Below are 21,393 nucleotides of genomic sequence, written 5' to 3'. Positions count from 1 at the left end.
GTTAAAACACTGTTTAGTCAAAGTTAAACATGAAACGTCAAAGTTCATTACAACTGGCCCTTCAAGGGCCAAAACGCTCATGTGGCACTCAGTGAAAATGAGTTTGACACCCCTGATGTAGGACAATACACGACTGAAAGAAAATACTTACAGGCGTTGTAAGCCTTTTTATGGGACAGGATTTCGATCACATCCTTCTTCTTGAAACTTTCCAGGGACGGCTCAGAAGGAAGCACTAAAATCGCCAAATAGTACAGAAGTATAAGCATCAACGTGAYGTTAGACTCCCATTTAGTTTCAAACTTAAACTCAGATTTTTTAATTCATTTATTAAAAGGGATTCTGTGATTWAAAAAAATCCCATCAATGCAGACAATACTGAACTTTATGTTTCTGTCAAATCAACTCCTAATAAAAATGTGACAAATTGCATGTGTGTAATTTGGACCAGGTACGAATTATTATTTTAACATGAGTCAGATGTTGATTTAAGAACTGCAGAGTTTTTAGTCATCTACTCACAGGAGGCCTTCTGGGTCCCAAAGTGGAGCTCCAGATCCAGATACTTCACCATGTCATGCAGTTTTTCATAATCTGAATTTTCYCCCAACTACAAAAAGACATTCAATAAAAATAACCATGAAGTTTAATGATATGATTTGGAYAAAAATTCTGTTGCACTTGACRGRTATTTGTGACTKATTAACTGAATTTTATACCTTGTACTTGGGTCTCTGGTCTCAACTCCACACTACTCACCTGTCCCCATATAGTCCCCTCTGAGTTCTCCACTTGTTCCCAGCGCAGCCTCTTCACGCTCATGTGATGAGAGTCCATCCTGGACAGGGTGGGTCTTGGCAGTGGAGGAGGGGAGCAGGGGGGCGGTAAGGGTGGAGGAGGAGGAGGAGGCGGCTCTAGGTGCTCCGTGGGATCAGAGATGGAGTGAGGGAGCGACGGGGGCTGACTCTGGGTTTGGGACTGCTTGTGGTGAGGTTGGGGTTGTTGGGTCCGCAGGAGGTGGTGCGAGGGCTGGGAGTGTGGGCGGGCCGTTTGCGCCGAGGACTGGACCTGCTGCTGAGGCGGGGGGTGTTGGGGCAGAGGCTGGAAGGTGGAGAGGCTGGGCTGGAGGGGCTGGAAGGTGGTGAGCAGTGGCTGGGGCCTGTGTGGCTGCTGGGGAGGATGAATGACGTGGATCTGGTGCTGRTAGTCCTGAGGAGGGGGCTGCGGGATCATGTGGTGGATGTGGTGGATCTGAGRCGTACTGGAATGATGGTGGGTCTGTTGGATCGAGTGGGGTCTCTGTGGGGAGGGTTTAGTGGGCTGTGAGTGGTGGATCTGCTGAACCTGCTGGTCTTTGGGTCTGCCCTGCAGCGGAACRTCAGCTTGATGATGACCTTTGAGGCTCTTGCGACTCTGGTGGGTTTGGCCCTCGCGGTTGAGCTGAGTTGGGAGGGAGGCGGGCTCTTGCCGAGCCTCGTGCAGAAGCTCCGTGGAGGAGTGGTGGGGCTTGGGTTGGTGCATCTGATGAGCCTGATGGAGAAGCTCCATGGAGGAGTGGTGGGGCTGGTGCACCTGGTGGAGCAGCTCGCTCGAGGAGTGGTGGGGCTGTCCTCGGTTCATCTGGTGAGCTTGATGGAGGAGCTCGGTTGAAGAGTGGTGGGGCTGCATTCGCTGCATCYGGTGCAAGAGCTCCGTGGAGGAACGATGGGCCGCGGCCTTCTGCATCTGCTGGAGCAGCTCTGATGAGGAGTAGTGGGCGTGGGGTTGGTGCATCTGCTGGAGCATTTCTGCAGAGGCGTGGTGGACCTGGGTTTGCTGCAGCTGATGGAGCATCTCTGATGAGGAATGATGCGCTGGAGYGTGATGCAGCTGGTGGAGCATCTCTATGGAGGAATGGTGGGGCTGTGGCCGTCCGCCCTGATGACTTTGGTAGATGCCCTCTGGATACGGACTTTGTTGTCCCGGATGCACGGCTTGCTGCGGTGACGGSTGATGTGGGGGAGGAGCGGAGCGGGACAAGCGTCTATGGTGAAGGCTGTGCCGGGTCTGTTGCTGCTGCACTTGCCGCATCATATAAAGAGGGTGGTTTTGATGGGTGGGGTCCTGGGAAGGTAAGGGGGGTAACGACTGGTGTGGCTGTTGGAGAGGCAGAGGTGGGTGGGCTTTCTGCTGTGTTGGTTGGACCGGCATCGACTGGTGGCTCTGGTACATCTGCTGCATCTGTTGCTCTTGATACGCTTGACGCTCCTCGTAAGCCCTGCCCTCCTCATACGCTTTCTGCTCCTGGTAGGCCTGAAGCTCTTGAAGCGCTTTTTGCTCCTGGTAGGCCTGGTGTTGCTCATAGGCTTGTCTTTCTTGGTAAGCCTGCTGCTCCTGGTACATTTGMTGCTCCTCAAAGGTTTTTTGCTCCTTGAAAGCTCTCTGCTCCTCGTACATTTTCCTTTCTTTGTATATTTTTTCTTGCTGTTCCTGCCGATCTTGGAAAAGTTGCTGTTCCTCGTAGGMTTTTTGCTCCTCGTACGCCTGCCTCTCCTTATACGCTTGCTGCTCCTCAAAAGCTTGTCTTTCCTGGTAGGCCTGTTGCTCTTGGAATGCTTTCAGCTCCTGTATGGTAGCGTGGACCTGCAGGTCTTCTCTTGCAGGGAGGACTTTGTGTAAGGAGTGGCGTTTTGGTGGCGGATTGCTGCGGGGAGGAGGTGGTGGAGGTGGGCCAGATTTCCGGCGGATGGGCAGGTATCCTCTTGGTAATGGCTCAGGAGATAAGCTCATTGATTCCTGCTGTTGCTGCTGCTGGGGTTGACTCGGCGCAGGCGGCGCAAGGGGAGGAGGTGGGTCATTGAACTGAACAGGTGGGGGTGGCGGAGGTGACATGGGCGGTGGAGGAATGTGATCGGAGGACGAGGAATAGGTGAGGGAGGAGGCGTTCTCCTCGCCGCTGCTGCTCTGGACGTCGCTCGGGCTGCTTAGCTCTGGATCGACAAATCCCCCGTTCTCCTCTTCATCCACCCCGAGCTCATCTTCATTATCCTCCTCATCCTCATCCGGGTAGCCCATCTGCACAACATCCTAACATTAACACCAATTACACTGCATTAGAACTTTAGTGTCAAAGTGGAACTTTTGGAAACAGAAAAAAAAATGCACAAATAAGAACTTTCTGACGGATTGAACCAAAGATGTTTTATGTCATGTGATGAATAACAGAAACCAGGGAAATAAACTACACTATACTTTAGATCCATTAACTAGAAGCACTCGGGGAGCGCAAACCTCCGCCAAGTCCAATTTCCCCCATCCTGTAATAGAGTTAATGCACAAAAGCAGAGATGGAAACACATTTGCCGAATAAGTTCTCACGTAGCAAACATTTAAGCAGGCAGTATGCACGGAATTTCTTCTYGGTGGAGTACAATGTGGGAAAAAAAAATCAGACTCGTCACCCGACGTTATTCATCRTCAAACTTGTGTCGGATTAAGCTCCTAAGTTTTCATCAGTCACATTTCACCATGTAAAATGTCTGTTTTATCCCCTTGTATGAGTTTGTAATGGTTTGACTCTCTTTATAAAGTGCTTCCTGGTACAGTCGSCTCATGAAGCGAGTGGGTCAGCAGCGTGACCGAAAACATTACCTCRCCCCTGGTCTCATTTAAATAATAAAAAATGAAAAAACAAACAACCTCCGAGTCTGAAGTCCACCGCACCTGTGCACATCACTCCTCTTCCTCGTTCTTCATCTATCTGTGTACAAGCCTACCGACAATGTGGTGTGTTTGAGGAAATGGAAAAATAGGTTTCATGGTGTAGTCACGCACTTCCTGGTCGCAAAACGTTCTCTAAATGTGCACCAAATGCGTAAAAATGCGCACATTATGGCAAAAATTATTCATCATTACATCTGGTTTTAACGTTACTTTTATAAAGTTTGAAGTCTGTGCTGTGTAATCCAGTTCAAATGAACACTGAAAGCTCTCACTGTTTTTTACAGAAGCCCTGTGAAAGCATCACAGCTTTGCAGATCTCAGAGGATTAATAGAAAAAGAATTCCTGTATCCACATCGTGATCCAGAACATCACCAAAATTTAATGGTGTGTTACTTGGGCCAGTACCCACATGTGGTGTAAATGTCATGACAATCTGTCCACAAATTTTTGAGTAATGTTGTCCATAGACAGGCCGACCGACAGACGCGACTGAAAACATTACCTCGCCGTTGGCGGAGGCAATTAAAGAGTGACAAGTCATTTCCTTATTTGCGTTTCTGTAACACTACCTCTTCATAGTCATTTTCAGGGGTCAGGAAGTCGTCAACGATTGCCACCCTCTGTCCCAGCTGCTCGCTCAGCGCGTCCAGAAAGCGATCCGTGTCCTCCGAGCGAGGAGGTTTGGAGAAGGTGTAGCGCCGCTTGCTGCTGCGTCGGACAGGTGGGCTGGAAGGGAAGTCGGGTTCTGGAGGGGATGGAKGGGGGCTGTCTAAACTCATGTAGGGGTTAGACTCCCCACTCGTCTGGCTCGTCAACCCCGGTGGGTAGAACTGGGCTGGAGGGGGACTGGGCAGAGGGTCTGGCCAGGATGAATGGGTTGGGGGTCCCTTATGGCTGCCTGAAACAAAGATCATGTACAGATAAACACCGAGAGTCAAGTCTCCGCTTTTTTTTCTTCAACTCATGCAGCATTTGATAAAACAAATTTTCTACTGAAAAATCAATGAATACATGAATGTTCCACTTCTACCATCACTGTTTTGATGAGTTAAAGCAGATTATTATTTGTAAATTCTGTTCTGCTTCACAGTTAGGTACACCACACATTCATAAACTGTATTCAAGTTTAATACAAGCTACGAGTATTTGTACATATATTATATATATTTATATATAGTATTCATGTCATGCAGCACGTTTTAAACTTATCTTCCAATAATGTGATGATAAACTCATGCACAAAGACGCACATTATAGTTTACAGAAAAACAAAATTTGCGGAGTGTATTTCTTTAATTCCAACAGCCACGAGTGAAATTCATCTACCTGTGTTAGTATTTATGAGGGGAGACTCCGGCCGTGGTGGAGAGTCCAAATCCAACAAACTCTCAGGTTCAGGCGGAGGACGGCTCTTCAGAGACTTGGACCTCTTGGCTGAGTACATGTTTTCCAGTTCAGCGTACACTGCTGACAGCTTTTATAAATATATATATTTTTAAAAAGGCACCAGAATGGGACTCTCTCATCCTAACGTTGAATAATGATGAAATTTGCAGTGTTATTTGTTTCAACATTAAAGGAGGCTGTGGTACATACATTAGTGAGGTTATTGGGAGTCTCCGGCAGAGAGGTGCCATCACCGGACTGACGCTCTCCAGGGGCCAACCTCATACCTGTTTCCTGTGTGGACTCTGCACGGAGGCCTGTGGTGAGAAACTCAGAATGATTTTAACACATCTCAGCTGATTGACCTCTGTATGTTTTTCCAATGTGTGGATATGGGAGAATTTGGGCCATTTAGAAGACCTAAAACGGCAACCACAACATTAAAGAGGTGGTATGAAAATTGTGAAGTGGCTTTTTGTGGAGCAATCAATAGCTTGCCTGAAGAAGAGAGAAGTCAGATCAAACWATTTTAAGACATTTAGGAAGAGATGCTCAAAGGGGGGTCAAGCTAAGGGCTAATCAGATTGAAGCCTGTTCCAGAGTTAATTTCATCCATTTTTAAATCCAAAACATCAAACCAGTATAAATTTATACTCCAATTTAAAGTGCCTGTAGCATCAAATTTTTGTAATAAATATGAATGTATTTTTGGAAAGATAACATTGACATCATTGCGCCAAAACAAATCCATGCAGCTGAGATGAACAGTTGTTGAGATGTTTGCATGTGAAGCAACAGGAAGTGATGTCAAAGAGGAATGTCTGCATGTGAACAAAGAGTTGCTACAATGGTCGACAACACGGATTGTAGCGAAGAATCTGATGTTTCTTTAAATTATTTTGAGTCACTTTCAGAGAGAGACAAAGAAGAGTTAGACTTCAGATAATATTGTTTCAACAAACAAAGACCAGAGTTTCTTTCTTAAAGAATTCTCCTTTGATCTCACTTCCTGTTTCACTTTGACTAAGCAAAGTTCCAAAGAAAAYATGCCAGTTATGTGACAAATTTATAAAATCACGTCTTATGCTAAGTTTCTTAAATATAAAGATGTTTTCTTTTGACTTTTTGTATTTGAAGGATATGCATGTCATAGACACTTTAAACTTTTCCACTATTATTTCCACCTGACTGACCATTCTGGAAATCTATGACAGCATTTTCTTGAACTTGCTTTTAAATTGTGGGGGTTTCGTTTGTTTCAAATGAAACAAGACTCAGGCTTATAAGCTACTGACTAATTTTCACGAGAATTTCCTCCTGATCCTCCAAACCAGGGGTGGGCATTGAGGGCTGCAGCCCTGCCTGTTTTACTTGTTTCTCTGCTCCAACTCACCTGATTTGAATGAATGGCTGATTATCAGGCGTCTGCAGAACTTGGAAGAGGYAATTCAGWGACWGAATCAGCTGTGCTCGAGCAGGGAAGAAACTAAAACATGCAGGGCTGCAGCCCTCRAGGACCAGCATTGCCCCATCCCTGCTCCAAAATGAAAATTCCTTGACTGTTGTTTACCACAGGTAAGATGCTGACTATAGTTACATTTTCCACAAAACCCCAATTTAAAAAAATCTAATGCTTAAACTGGATCACTTGACTTGTTAAAGTTGCAAGTCAGGAGTGTTTATGGTAAATAGGATGACACTGAAGAGAATGAGAGTGCTGTGGGGGTGGGGTGGGGTGGGGGTCTTTACTGATGGTGTTAAATATGCTGAATTTCAGTACCCATGCCTAAGTGTGTGCCAATGACCAAGTCATCAGAGCTGCGGCCCCTCACACTGCTCCTGTACGTGGTCCCTGTCACCCTCATGGAGCTGCTGCGGCGATGGGGCTCCGGGGCCGGCTCTGGCTCCGGAGGAGGGGGAGGCGGAGGTGGTGGTGGTGGAACTGGAGCACACACACACATATCGACAAAAGAAGAAACATACAGCACGGAGAAATGCAGCAGTTCAGTGAATGACTGATTTAATTCAAGAACCCCACATCAWAGCTCCTGACCTGTACCTGACGGTGTCCCACGAGTCACAGAAACACGTCAAAGAGGTCAACAGGAAAGCCTCACCTGGTGCTTTGTAGCCAAGAAAACGTGAAATCTTGCTCTGGCAGTGCTCTTGTTCTTCGTACGTCAGCAGCTGGTAAACAAACTGCCAGATCACCTGCTTGGCTGGAGTATCCAGCACTGGGAACACATCCACAATCAGCGTGTCAACATTCCTGTTGCAATGGAAACACAGGCAAGGTGACACAGACCGCCCAGGGAAGACGTCACATTAATTAGTGGATGATTAATAAAGATGTTAAGAGATTTTTAAACTTCTCTATGGTTAGGTTTTTTTTTCTTTGTCCCTTGGAAAGGACATAGCACATATAAAATATGTAAATTCTTGATACAACAAAATTTTTAAAAAGGTTTGAGCATGGTGTGTGGTAAAGTTCATTTTTCCTCAAAAACGGAGAGAAACATATAAAAAAAAAATGACTGGCCACTTTAGAAAACCCAACACTAAATCAGAAATAAAAGAGACTTTTAAAAAGTTATCCAAACAGTAATATATATATAAAACACATGATTGTATTAGAAGATACACAAGTGCACAAAAAGATAAACAAGAACGAGATATAGTGGTTTTTAATAATGATGGCCTGTCAAAATGTTTTTTGTGAAATGTTACCACCTTAAATATTGTTGCTTGCCTTACCGATATTTTTAATTTTGCTGTATTTTCTGCACATTCTTCTGCTTAAAATCTCAGTAAAGCAGCTAAAACCTCCCATAAAACCTCTCAAAGTCTAACTGTTTTGTCTACACATCATCATTCTTTTTTTTATTTTACAATTTAACGATGATTCTTATAAAATATACAGTATTTGTCTTATTCAGAACACAATGCAACATGATAAAGATAAAAAGAGGAATAGTTACTGATCCCTCACGTCTATCCTCCTTTTTTTCCACTCACCGGTGCTGGAAGAAGTTCTCCAGAGCTTTGCAGATGATGTACCTCTCCTGGATGGTCAGCAGGTGCTCCAGCTGTTGTCCAAAGGTGCGGCCCTGCACCCTGATGCTGGGGGGCAAAATCTCCGCCACCCACTGCAGGGAGCTGAGCACCGGAGAACGGGCGCGTTCCGCGGGAACGCCTCCCCCCGTAGGGTCCTGCTCGGCCAGCGTGAAAGTGGGCGGGCCTTCTTCCACCACCAGGGTGGGCATCGCCCCGCTTCCTTGCAGCATGGACACAACTTTCTCATGAGAGGAGGTCCTGCAGATAGACACAAGTTCATTCAAACAGAAATGCTCCCCACCCAAAAAACAAAACAAAACCCCATGCCAAAGAAATGAAACATTTTCTATCTTTTACACTGAAGCAGTGACAAATCACTCTACAGAAGACTGGAGACATGCAGGAGTGCAAACACKTCTATGTTCTTTGATGCACTTCTTTTTATTACTCGTCTTTTCATCTAAGCTATTTTTAGAATCAAATGTTGCATTAGAAATCAGATTTCTACTCCTTTTGGTGGCTGGAAGCTCTAAAATACAACAGAAAACCTCAAACACCAAAACAACACTTACACTTAGACGCTTTCTTTTTTACACTTGTATCTATTTTTTTTATGAAATTACATTATAAACTAGACATAAGCAAACCGTATTGTTCACATGAAAGGTTGCAGGTAATGTAAGCAGAGCTCGACCTCATGTCCAGGCCGTTGAGAAACAGAATCCGGTCTCCTGGTTTTAAACCTGCCTTGTCTGCAGGGCTTCCTGAAGGCAGAAAACATGTCAGATGAAGTGACACCACAGGGAAAATGCAGCTTTAAAAAGAGACCGTGGAGTCCTGGGGACTGTTACTGTAGTGTCAAAAAGAAAAAAAGAAAAGAAAAKAAAAAACCAGGAGAAAAAAATGCAAAAGCAYGTGTTTAAAACTCACCAGGGATCACAGAGTCAATCCAGACCGGAGCGTGGCCTCTCAGGGTGAAGCCGAAACTTAAGTTGCCCTTACAAACTCTCACTGTCCTAAGACACAAGTTGGAGCTCTGATTATTTATCAAGGCCTTTAATGCAGGGGTGGGCAATCCTGGTCCTCGAGGGCCGCAGCCCTGCATGTTTTACTTGCTTCACTGCTCCAACACACCTGATTTGAATGAATGGATGATTATCAGGCTTCTTGCAGTATGGAGGACCGAAACTGACATAATTACAAATAAAAGCAGAATTATTTAAATGAACCACTAAATACATACATTTGAAATGCACCAATAAAATAACAAAAGGAGAACTTTATCTCATGTTTTTTGTTTGAAATGACTTGAATATTTATTTTTCCAGTTTAGTATAAATTAGTCTATGTATTTTAACACATAATTTAAATTTGAATGTTTTTTAAAACACATTTTTTGTTTTTCCTTTTACTTAAAGTCTCTTAAATGTTTACACTTAATTATTTTTATATTTTTCCCACAAGGCTTTTTTATTTCTATGTGTTGCAGGCGTGTGCTGCCTCAGTTTAGCTTAAAGTTTAGTTTAAAACAAAGGCAAAGAGAAAAACTTACCCGTGCCTTTGTTTTTAACTAAACTTTAAACTTTAAGATAAACTGAGGCAGCACATGCCTGCAACACATCGAAACAACAAAGACTTGTGGGGCAAAACTATAAAATATTTCAATTTAAACATTTAAGAGACCAATGTATGTACAAGTAAAAGGGAAAACTGAAAAATATATATTTTAAAAAACAGTCAAATTTGAATTTTTAAAAAAATATCAATTAAACGAGAATTAAATTACAAAACATGAGGTGAAGTTCTTTTTTAATTGAATTGGTGCATTTTAAGTGTATTTATTTATTTAGTGGTTCATTTAAATATTCTGCTTTTATTTATAATTATGTCAGTGTCGGTCCTCCATACTGCAGAACTTAGACGGTAAATCAATGACTGAACCAGGTGTGTTGGAGCCAGGAAAAACGTAGAACATGTAGGGCTGCGGCCCTTGAGGACCAGGATTGCCCACCCCTGCTTTAATGCAAAATAAAAACATTAAATGTATAGATTATTATGCCTGATAGATATTAATGGTAGCATTTGTGACATAGATACAAAGAAAAGGAATTGACAGCAAAAAAAAATACATGAAAGCAAATCATTACACCTTTGTATAATGGTCCATATTGATTATTTAATTAAATAATTAAATATTGGATAAACATTAGACCATTTCCTTGTTAAAAATTTTTACAAATGTGCCTGCGCATAGTGGGCTGAGCTCACACGTTTATAGAGGAAACGCTAAGGCTGCTAGAAACTCTACTAGAATTGAACAAATTCAACAAGTAAATTTACACTTTTATACAGATCTGATGTATTTGCTCTAAACTGATTCATTATAAACGTTCCTTTATGATCATAGATGGGATTTTTCATAAGAATCTAAGCTGTAAATCAGATTTTTCATTGCAAGCTCAGCATTTTCTCAGTTCACCTGTGACCCAGAAGAGTTAGGCTCCGCGAGTGCTCGTAACTGCAAAATGGTTTATTCTTCTGAAACCTGAACAATAACTTTAAAATAAAAGATAGTGACAGGATGTTTGGTCATGAATGATCATTTTTAATAACTAATGGTACTATCTGAGATGTTGATATTTTGTTGAATTTTAGTATGTTTTATTTGGTTTTGTGCTTTTGTTTTAATTACATGTCCGTTTTAATTTTCTATTTAAACTTTTATTATGCATTGTGACTGTTTTGTTGGCTGTAACTGTACAGCACTTTGGTCCTATGGTTGTGTAAAGTGATTTATAAATAAAGCTGGTATGATATGCTAACTATTGTGTACAATACTTAAGCAACCTACTGTTAGATCGAATCTTTAAAATATGTTTTTCAAAACCTCACAGTGTAAAATCAAACACGTTTCAAATTAAAAGAGTTGTCTTTAAGTAAAACTGAAAAATTATTTAAATTAATGGCTCCACTAAAAAGATAAGTTTAAACGATTTCTTAAATTTTAAACTTTATTTAGATTTGAGCATTTGAATAAAGTTAATTGATCGATTAAGCTAGAAATGACAAAATTAATGTATTTGACTGATTTAGTTGTGTAATTTGCTGCTTGCCTTACTGATATATTTAATTTTGCTGTATTTTGTAATGTGCTGTCATTATGATCCTGTTTAAATATAGTTATGTTTTGAACTTTTTTAAAACTATATTTTAATTTAAATGCAACAATGTCACAAATAATATCAGAACAAAGTACTGAAATAACAAAAAACACAAAATCCAATTTTACAGTGTAACGAGCTGTTTAAAAAGACCTGGTCTACTGGTCAGGTCTGCTACAGACCTGCAGTTGGGGGCGCCACCAGAGTGGCCCGCCATGAGTGAGGTGATCTTGCGCATGCCTCTGGCAGGCAGGGCCATGCCCTCTTCTGCGTGGGTGCGCGGCACTGAGCTGGCTCGGGTGGAGACCAGGAGACGTTCGGGGTGGTCCTCGCTTCGGCTGCGGCGAAACTGGCTCCGGCTGGGGTCACTGAAGCTCCGCCCCTTCAGCCGGCTCATCAAACTCTGAGAGACCACCTCGTCGAAACGCTCCCGGTGCTTTTTGGGAATGAAGATCCTGGCGGGACAAAGATCAGTTTGACAGAAAACCCCAAGAAAACCCAAAGCAATCAAAGCAAAGTGACTTGTTCTGGTCCGGTATAGTTTTGGATCCATCTAACTGGTTCAAACCCAGTTAAGTCCAAACCCTCTGAGCTGATGATAGAGGCAGGTGGTCCAACACTGAGTGTGCCTATGAGTGACAAGAGATGAGCTTTGTTGTGTGATCCTGTTAGCAGCTGGAGGGACGATTGTTCAACTAAGAGCCAATAAATACTTCACTCTGTAATTTTCCCTACAAAATACCTCCCAATGTTTTGTTCCTCCTTAAGGAAATCTTACTTTTACATGTGCTGACAGCACATTATAGTTTGCTATATTTAATGGGCTGTACTCAAGATGAAAAAAACTAAAGTGTTTGTTAGCTCGCATTTGTCAAATACTGCATCTAATCCATCAAGACTGTTTTGACCTCTTGGAGCATTGATGTAAAAATAGTACACGTTTTTACCTGCATGATTATCCAACAACATCAGCAGACAACTGGAATGAACAAAAAAAAAAAAAAGCCTGATTCTGAAGGACTAAAGCTCAACCCTGACATCTGCCAGCAAAAGCTTGAAAAGTCTGCTCTCATTATCCTTGTTCATGACTGAGCCGTCTGCTGCGCATTGTTTCAACGCTGCCAATTATCTGTAACAGAAAAAGAAAAAGATACAACAAAAACACAGAAATGACCCAGAAAAAGAGGATGGGCTTACATAAATGGTTTTGAAAAACCATTCTGAGGGATACAGACGCCCAACTTTACATGCGACAGCCGCGCTGCCTCCACTCTCCACAGATCTATCTGCTGTGTGTCTTCTTGTCTCCTGGGTGCTCTCGCTGCGCAGAGGAGCAAAAACTATTTTGGCTTTCCAGAATGAGCCAGTTATACTGTAGTGTGCCTCCATAAAAACAGCACAGAGAACTGGGTGATTCTTAGCCATCCCTGTGGAACTGAAAACTGAGGGAAACGAACCAATTTTCTCCTCTGGAGATGGCTCATCAAGACCAAAGTGACTCAGCAAAAGTTCAGCAGTTTGTGCACCGAAACACACACACACAAAAGAAAAAAAATGTGTAACAAAGGTTGAGAGAAAATCTCACACTGACCAAATAAAACCAGGTTGTGTCTAAATGAGATTGTGTAAATGATTTAAAAAATCACCGTCCCAGAGTTGAGGTTGAAACCTCACTGTAGGTTGTGAAACATCAGGTGGACGAGGATTAAAATGGTCTTTAGAATCATCGCTACAAACAAAAGTGTTACAATTATTTTTGCAAGAAATAACAGCAGTAGTCATCCTATGGTTTTATAATTGCTGAAGCTGTTTGTGTTGTCATTATGATCCTGTTTAAATGACATTTTTAGCAATGTTTTATAATTTGATCTGTGATGGAAGTATTTGTGGGTAAAAAAAGAAAATAAATAAAATCTTACTCTAAAAGCTATATTTTAAATCTTTTAAACTAAGGTTCGGTAGAAGAGTTGTGAGCAATGAATAGATCGCTTTTTGACAGACCCCAGTTCAAATAAAATAGGGATTTAATTCTGCCTAGAGTGACGAGCTAACGGCTAGTCTGAGCAAGACCAGCTACAATCCCATCATTTTAAAACAAGTCCACTCCCAAACATTTCAAGTGATTCATTTCTGTCACTTTAACATCATCTGGTTATAATGGCAGAAATGGTTTTGATATTACGAGAAGAGTAGCTGAGCTGCAGAGGAAGTGCTACAGCTAGCTGCAGCTGCTTCTTGCTCTTAGAATTCTACATGAGCAGTTATGAAATGCAAATTAATGGCAGAGTAAAGGTTTATAAAATGGTTTTAATATATATTAAAATGGCAGCAATACATGTTGGTCTTGGCCCCGTTCCAACTAGCCATTAGCTCATCACTCTGGTCCGGGGGTCTGCAACCTGCGGCACCGGAGCCACATGTGGCTCTTTGGGCCCTCTGCAGTAAATGTGACCAAACATAACAGAATATTTTTTTTGGGTGGGGTTAGGGGGTATACCCACGAAAGAAATCAATTTGTATGCAAATTTGAGATCAATACTACTAATACAAAAAGTAAAACATGTTAGCTCATGCTAGCCTGTTGTTTACTTAAATATTCCAATTTCTTTCTATGATCTTTCACTCAAATCCATCAGAATTACCTTTAAATAATTTGAAGACTACATATTAATAAGAATTAGAACAAAAAAACGTGCCTGAATAATTCAGTTGTACTAGTTTTTATTAAATTTGGTATAAACTATATACAGTATATACATTCTTTGTTGTTAACATTTTTATGGTCTTTTTATTTATCCTGATGTGTATAATGATAAATAATATACCAGTAATAATAATAATATATTTATATTTTGTTTTATAACGTCACCTCCACTGACTGTAAATGTTACTGAAAAGGCCTTGAAAAGGCCCACGGACCACCAGTTGATAATCACAGTTGTAGCTTGTTTTGCGGCTCTGGACACATTTTATTAGTGAGAAAAGGAGCACAAATGGCTTGTTTGATTGTAAAGGTTGCAGACCCCTGCTCTGGTCAGATTTAAGCTATTTCTCCAAACTGATGTTCATCAGGTAAAATATTAATGTTTTTATAACCTTTCCACAGAAACCCAACTCCAAAAAGAATCTAATCTCACATTAACGCTTGTGCCCAATCGAGTGTAAAGTTACATTTTTAGTTTTTTGTGGCAGCATAACGCAAACATGGTTTGTACGTTCTTCAGTCTGCAGTCACGTGAAATTAAATACAATCAACAGTTGAACCCCCGAACAACAACTAAAACAGAGATTTTTCCTCAACATTTGATGTTTACTGTAACTTCCTCCTCATAATGACAGAGAAAACTCAAGCAACTCAGTCACCCGCAGCATTAAAGATGTCTCGTTGGTCCAACAAATAATGTATAAATGTGTGCATGAGCTGCCTTGGGTTGTGCGTACGTGCTTACAGCTCAGTGCAAGCTCAAATCCAGGGGAGCTGCTGTGTGTGTGCTGCAGGTGACAGTGATTAAGTGCTTAGTCTTGCAGCAAACAGCCGACGCTTCCCTGAACGCCGGAGGTCGTGGCCGTCTGGGCTGCTCCGTACTGCGACAGAGAAGTTGTTTTAACACCGTAGCTCATAAAAACGCCACACCGAGAGACGCAATCTACTGAAATAAAGATATGAGGGGAAGAAATTGATGAGCTGATGGGATAGGAATGGCAAGAAAGTGGCTGAGACAAATAAAGGAGTCATGAGAGTAAAAAAAAAATAGAGAAAACTGAAACTCTTTCTAGGCCAGGGTCACGCTGGGAATGAAGCTGTGTCATCTGTGGCTTATGTAGGCCAAAAACTTTTCCTGAAAAACACTTAAAGCTGCTTAGACAAACTGCACAGGGTCGTTCATCATGCACAAACACTTCCTTAACCCTAATTTGCTCCACGACTAATAGTATTACCTGCAATTCACTGCCGCTAACAAGTTTCCTCTCCTTGACTGAAGTTGGATGTAGGTTTTGTGATGTCCTCAATTAGAAGGATGGCAAGAGGACTCTATAATTGGGTCTGAGGGAGGGGTGGATCAGGGACACAAGGCACAGAGGGATGAATGACAACTACAATCAACTGGGGAACTCATCGCAAGATCCATTATTATCAGACCCACTTCTGATCAGCCGGGGCCGAGCATGAATGTGCAAACACAAAAAGACACAGAGGAGTGAAATCTGAAGGGTGGAATTAAATAAAAATAAGTTGCTTCTCAGAGCGTGCTCTGTAGGACTTCTCTTTTGTTTCTCATGCAAGAATCAGTTGGGGTTTTTAAGAGAGAGAAAGGCAGCAGTTATCAGAACAGATCTCCAGCGTGAAGCCGTGTCACGGACAAGCTACAACTAACACAGAACTTTATCTAAAATCAAAAGAAAGGCATACCGAAAGTGTCTGGACACGATACTGTCCCTTCCCATGGCTCTTCGATGCTTCGAAGGAAGTGTCTCAGATCATAAACATGTCTGTCACAAAAAACGTCTCCATGTAGCTCAAACAACTTTTCCAGACAAAAAAGGAGAAAAGGGAGAAGCAAGAAGGTGTCCTGGACCTTCAAAAGCACTGGCTGCAGGCTCGGAAAGCAGGTAACCGAAGAAAGGGAGTAAATGAATCAGAAGGAGGGAGCAAACTGTAAGAGCGGCCGTGGTCTACATCCCTCCACGCCTCCATGACCTCCATCATCAGCTCTTCTTCATCCAGAAATGTTCCCACGTTGAAGTCGTTTCACAGGAGAGGCAAACGGCGAGGGTCAACGCTTTCTGATCGCCATCATTCAGCAGTCAGAGGCAGTGAGTGAGAAAATCTTCTGCTCTCTCAGAGGAGGAAGGGAAGAATGAGAAGAACGGAGGAGAAAGTGAGGAGGGAGAGAGGAGCGTCTCTGAGGAGTTTCACAGGCAGGTCAGCTCGACGACTGGAGCTCCGTATAAAACAGACACACTGAGGCTTTGACAGCTTTTCTCTCTGACAAATCATCTGCCCTGCGTGGAGACGTCCATCAGTATCCTTAACCCCAGAGCAGAAACATTTGTGTAATCATGGCCTGCATCCGAAAGATGACAAGCGGCCAATAAGGATTTGATTTCGCCTGTCAGCAAAATATCACATGAACCACAGGACGAATTTTAATGAAACCTTTAGAAATGGATGTGTGTGAAAAACAATGTATTTTTGAGTTAATGGTGCAAATAATCAACTTTTCAGTAGGTACTGAGATCAAATCTGCTGCGGTACTCACCGAGACTCCAATCCCACTTTTTTGAGCACCCATAGCTTGTGTGAGATCAGACATAATTGTTAAACTTTTGAGACAATTTCCAGCACTTGCTGACCTCCAGGCTTCACCACCACCAAATCTGACACAAAAAAGAGATTCTAAACCCTGAGACAGGATTTACTGAAAGTAGGTTATCTAAAAATAGAACACATTAGGAATTTTTAGATTTGTATTTCAAAAATAAAAACAACAAGCGACTTCAGGAGCTGATCAAGTCGCCTAACCTCGGCCTACATGTCGCAGACAGAGGAGATTGGAGAGTTTTCAGTGTTGCTGAGGACTGTCAAAGGAAGTGACAGTGATTGAGGAGAAGACATCGGCACACCGAGTGGCTCAAACACAAAAGAGACAATGAAGAAATGAAAGAGAGCTGGCTGATCAGTGACACCCAGATCAACATGAACCTCAAAAATAATCAAGGCTGCGCAGTAAATCACCATGTATCCTTGCTGTAATAAAACATAATATAGCCAAAAATGCGACACAAATAGTAGAAAATAAATCTGTCAGCCTGATGGCACGAGCCAGGACGATGATAGTGGCTAAAATGCTAAAGCAAGTGAAAGGTGTTGTGACCGTCTTGACGATCTCAGCGGTTTTTTTATTTTTTATTTTTCTAATCTTATTTGACGTCTTGCTGCAAACATATACTACAAGGTTGTCCAATTCTGGCACTTTAGAGTCCCTATCCTGCATGTTCTACATGTTTCCCTGCTCCAACACACCTGATTCATTGGTTGACTGAACTTTTTCTTCTGCAGAAGCCTGTTAATCGCTAATTCAAAGCAGGTGTGTTGGAGCAGAGGAACCTCTAAAACCTGCAGAAGAAGGGACTTTGAGTACCAGGATTGGACACCCTTGAAATACTATATCTGATTAGACAATTTTCTTTTACTTTAGTTGATGTTTTGCATTTAGGGTTGGGCAATATTGGCAAAAAAAAGAATCATGATTAATTGTGACATTTAACCGATAACGATTAATGATAATTATATTGCAAATCGTTAAAATAACATCTTCGTTTTAACAGGTAAAAAAAGTCAGCTGTGAACATTGATCTATATTACTGGATTGGACATCACATGACTTATCGTGCGCCGTCATAGGAGCCATTGCTATGCATTGAGTCATGTCAACATAACGGTAGTTTCAATGTGGGATGCATGTCAGTCTGTCACAAAAATATTCATAGCACCCTCATTTCTTATCCGGTTTCTATAAAATATGGCTTAAATTAAAGCTGAGAAAATTGCCGATGTTGTGATTTGTAAAAAAATGTATTTGCTCAAGAGATAAGCAGTCTGGGAACTTTTCATTATAGGGTTTTGCTAACATATTTACAGTAGAAGCCCCTTTCTGTCACATAAAGATAAATTTGCTGTTCCAACAAATTATTATGATTTTTATTAATAGTGTTATTATTTTAGGATAACATTGTGAGAGGTAAATATAATGGACAACAGTAAAATTACCTTTACTACTACTAGGCTGAACTGTGTCAATATTACTGGTACTGATGTTCTGTCCAGTCAGCATATGGTATCTCCTGCAGTTTGTGATTATATATCAGAGTAAAAAATAACTCCGTAACTTTTTTCCTCCACCGTACATTTCACAAGCTAAGCGGTGGAGGGGCCGACCGCATTTGTCTTATCAGCTGGAAGAATTTGTCCTTAGTTCAGCGCGAATGAAGAACCAGGAAACAAATACAAAATTAGATTATATGACACATGACTCTTAGTTTTATGTGGCAGAAAGGGGCTTCTACTGTAAATACATTAGCAAAACCCTATAATGAAAAGTTCCCAGACTGCTTATAGGTTTATCTCTTGAGCAAATACATTTTTTTACATATCACAACATCGGCAATTTTCTCAGCTTTAATTGAAGCCCTATTTTATAGAAACCGGATAAGAAATGAGGGTGCTATGAATATTTTTGTGACAGATTGAAGCGCATCCTAAAATGAAACTCTACCATTTTGTTGACATGACTCAATGCATAGCAATGGCTCCTGTGTCGGCGTGTCGCTAGCTATAGCGGCTATAGGCGATGTCCAATCCAGTAATATAGATTAATGGCTGTGAACTGAAAACCCACTTTTCCACAATGTGGAGGGGTAGCATATCTTTAGTAACACAATATGCCACAGGCTCACATGAGCACTTTATAGTGTGAGTGTGTCGCACACAAAAATGTCATCACGTGGCACTAAATGTAAATGTAGTAAACGCAAATATTAATTGTTCATTGTTCTTTTGACAATTAATTGCAAACGATACGATTTTGCCCAACCCCACTTGCAATCATACAACCCCAATTACGACACAGTTTAGTCACTGYGTGAAATGTAAATCAAAATAGAATACAATGATTTGCATATTTTATAAACCCAACCCATATTTCATTCACAATTCATGCACAGATCAAATTGTTAAAAAAAAGGCATTGAAAGTTCTTGAAGGAATGCTCGGCGCATGCTGCCTCTCATCATCTTATGCTGTGAAATGATGGAGTTGAGGCTGTTTTGATGAAATGCTGATAAAACCAGGTGTCTTCTTGTATGAGGTGGACTCAATAAATGAATCAGTTGTAGATATTGTAGTACCTGTTTCCGTTTCTTGGTTTCTTTTTGGCTGCATGCAATAAATAGGAATGTTTCAGTATTCATTCATGCACACCCCAAGAAGTGAGTATATTCATATACGCCACTGACAGAATCAGAGAAAAGTATAAAGTAAACACTCTGAGGTGGGGCTCATGAGCAACCAAATTATCCCAACATTAAGATGTCTTTACTCAGCTGTAATATCATTCAAATTTATATTACTGGGATGACCAGCACTTCAACCTCAGAGACATGGACGACAATGATTGCTGTTTCAAAGTCAGAGCTCACCTGAACTAAAATCACCAACAAATTTAAGCTACTAGATGATATTAGTGATTTCTCCAAAACAGCGATGGAGACAGATCGTTTCTGTACTTTCTAACTGCCTAAACAGCAAAAAGACAGCAGAGCTTATGCATAATTTACTCCTATGCAAAACAAACAACACAACGTTTTTTTTTTTACTACAAGCAGCTTTATGAGAAAGAGGACAGTCGCATCAAAGAGGCAGAGCTGCAATCTAGGAATCTGAGAAGACAACATCTGGAAGAACAAACAAATTATCCACCAAAAAGAGCAATAAAAATGCTAAATCTGCTACTGTAAAAACACCTCAAACTATAAACAGCCTCATTTCACGACCCCTGACAGCAAACTTCAGAACTGGTTACATTCCAAAGCAAAAGGGCTAAAAAACAGTTGTTTCTGTACTCACGTCAGGCAGCAACTCATCATTTCTTCYAGCATGGGAACTTCAAAGTGAGTAAGAAACTGGGCTGTTTTTGGTAGAGAAGCAGCGTTTTTACATGATTCTCGGTGTGTCCGTCTGTGTGCACGTCTCAAGCACCAGCAGCAAACTGTCTGCAGCAGATATGAGCTGTGTGCTGAGAAGGGAGCATCCACCCAAAAAAAAAACAACAATGGTATCACAGCTGACAGGGAGAGATGAGGAAGAGGGAGATCAGCTCAGAGAAAGTCACAATGACAGCAAAGATAGAGACATATTAAAAAAAACTGCAAGAGTGAGCAGCGGTTTTGCGTCGTGGGTTTTAATTTTCCAATCARCGCTGAGGACGAGGAAATGCAATAYATGGTGGGGAGTTTTCCAACAATTTGGCACCATTTCTGAAAGGTGAAACACAGAAAAGTGACAAYCAAGTGTGGAGGAAATGAGCCAGTGGCTGGTGTCAAGTCAGACTCCTGTCGCAGATTTCACAGGACAACAGCGGAGGCGAGGGAGGCTTCTGAATTATTGATTTTGTTGGAAAATGAGGCAGCTTTTGCTTTCATGGTTGTGTAGCATCCTGAAAACCCCACAGCTGGACAGTTCAGGTTCATGGACACAAAACACAAAACATTACCAGTTTTCTTTCTTCCATTTTGAGCTTTTCAGAAACACTTGATAATTTATTCACAAACACACACGCACGCACGCATGTACTTGAATCAAAGTGAGGACTTCGCATTTATGCCTAACCCAGACATTTCCCTAACCTGAGCAGAAACTTAATTCACACCACACCTCTAAATGTAACTAGTAGAGCGCAGCTGCAAAAAAAGAGATGGAAAACTGATTAATTCCAACATTCAAAACATTTTAATAATCAATCCTAGAACCACTAGTGAGGACATATATTTTTAACCAACAAAGTGAGGACATTTTCCCAGTCCTCACTTTGTTYGTTTGTCTTCCATCTCTCMTTTACAGATTGTGTAAAACTCYGCCGCTCRTTTATTAACTAACACYTGTAAACATGAWCATATCACTCCTGTCCTCTCTTCTTTGCACTGACTCCCAGTTCAGTTTAGGATCCAGTTCAAGCTGTTGTTTTTTGTTGAAAGCTTTGAAWGGCCTTGCGCTGCTCTACATTACAGAACTTTTGAAAATCCACCAGCAGAGCATTACGGTCTGCCGGTCAACATCTGCTCGAGGWGCCTCGCTCTAACTGCAAGAAATAGGAGGWCTGATCCTTTTCTGTCGCTGATCCAACAGCATGGAATAGTTTTCCCTATGAGTTGCRTGCTGTCTCTGACCTGGTTCTGTTCAAAGCCAAACTTAAGACCTATTTATTTAAAAGGGCATTTGATGTTTAACTTTTAGCAGTTTCTTTTTCTTTTTACCCTCTTTTATTGTGGTTGTGCTTTGTACTTGCACTCATTTATTATAAACTGTTTTTA

The 21,393-nt window shown here is 41.6% G+C and overlaps 1 protein-coding gene across 2 annotated transcripts in view; it reads right to left on the bottom strand.

Annotated features, from left to right (window-relative positions):
* The window catches only part of grid2ipa (glutamate receptor, ionotropic, delta 2 (Grid2) interacting protein, a), a 33,395-nt gene that overhangs the window by 6,575 nt on the left and 5,427 nt on the right, over positions 1-21,393 (bottom strand). Inside the window, exons 1-13 of one of the 2 annotated variants that reach the window (XM_014027050.1) lie at positions 15,716-16,358; positions 11,487-11,759; positions 9,074-9,159; positions 8,838-8,907; positions 8,105-8,401; positions 7,207-7,358; positions 6,870-7,031; positions 5,300-5,406; positions 5,030-5,177; positions 4,273-4,601; positions 760-3,066; positions 523-610; positions 152-235 (exon numbers count right to left, since the gene is read on the bottom strand). In XM_014027050.1, the coding sequence (XP_013882504.1) occupies positions 152-235; positions 523-610; positions 760-3,066; positions 4,273-4,601; positions 5,030-5,177; positions 5,300-5,406; positions 6,870-7,031; positions 7,207-7,358; positions 8,105-8,401; positions 8,838-8,907; positions 9,074-9,159; positions 11,487-11,759; positions 15,716-15,750 (4,138 nt within the window). In that variant the 5' untranslated portion in view covers positions 15,751-16,358. Of the gene's footprint in view, positions 1-151; positions 236-522; positions 611-759; positions 3,067-4,272; positions 4,602-5,029; positions 5,178-5,299; positions 5,407-6,869; positions 7,032-7,206; positions 7,359-8,104; positions 8,402-8,837; positions 8,908-9,073; positions 9,160-11,486; positions 11,760-15,715; positions 16,359-21,393 lie in introns of those variants that run through there. The other variant, XM_014027049.1, reaches the window with a different exon arrangement.

Source organism: Austrofundulus limnaeus, unplaced genomic scaffold (assembly GCF_001266775.1).
Source record: "Austrofundulus limnaeus strain Quisiro unplaced genomic scaffold, Austrofundulus_limnaeus-1.0 Scaffold612, whole genome shotgun sequence".
In the NCBI taxonomy this organism is placed as follows: Eukaryota; Metazoa; Chordata; class Actinopteri; order Cyprinodontiformes; family Rivulidae; genus Austrofundulus; species Austrofundulus limnaeus.
The sequence above is the reverse complement of the archived record's forward strand: the minus strand, read 5'-3'. Positions and strand labels throughout refer to the sequence as shown.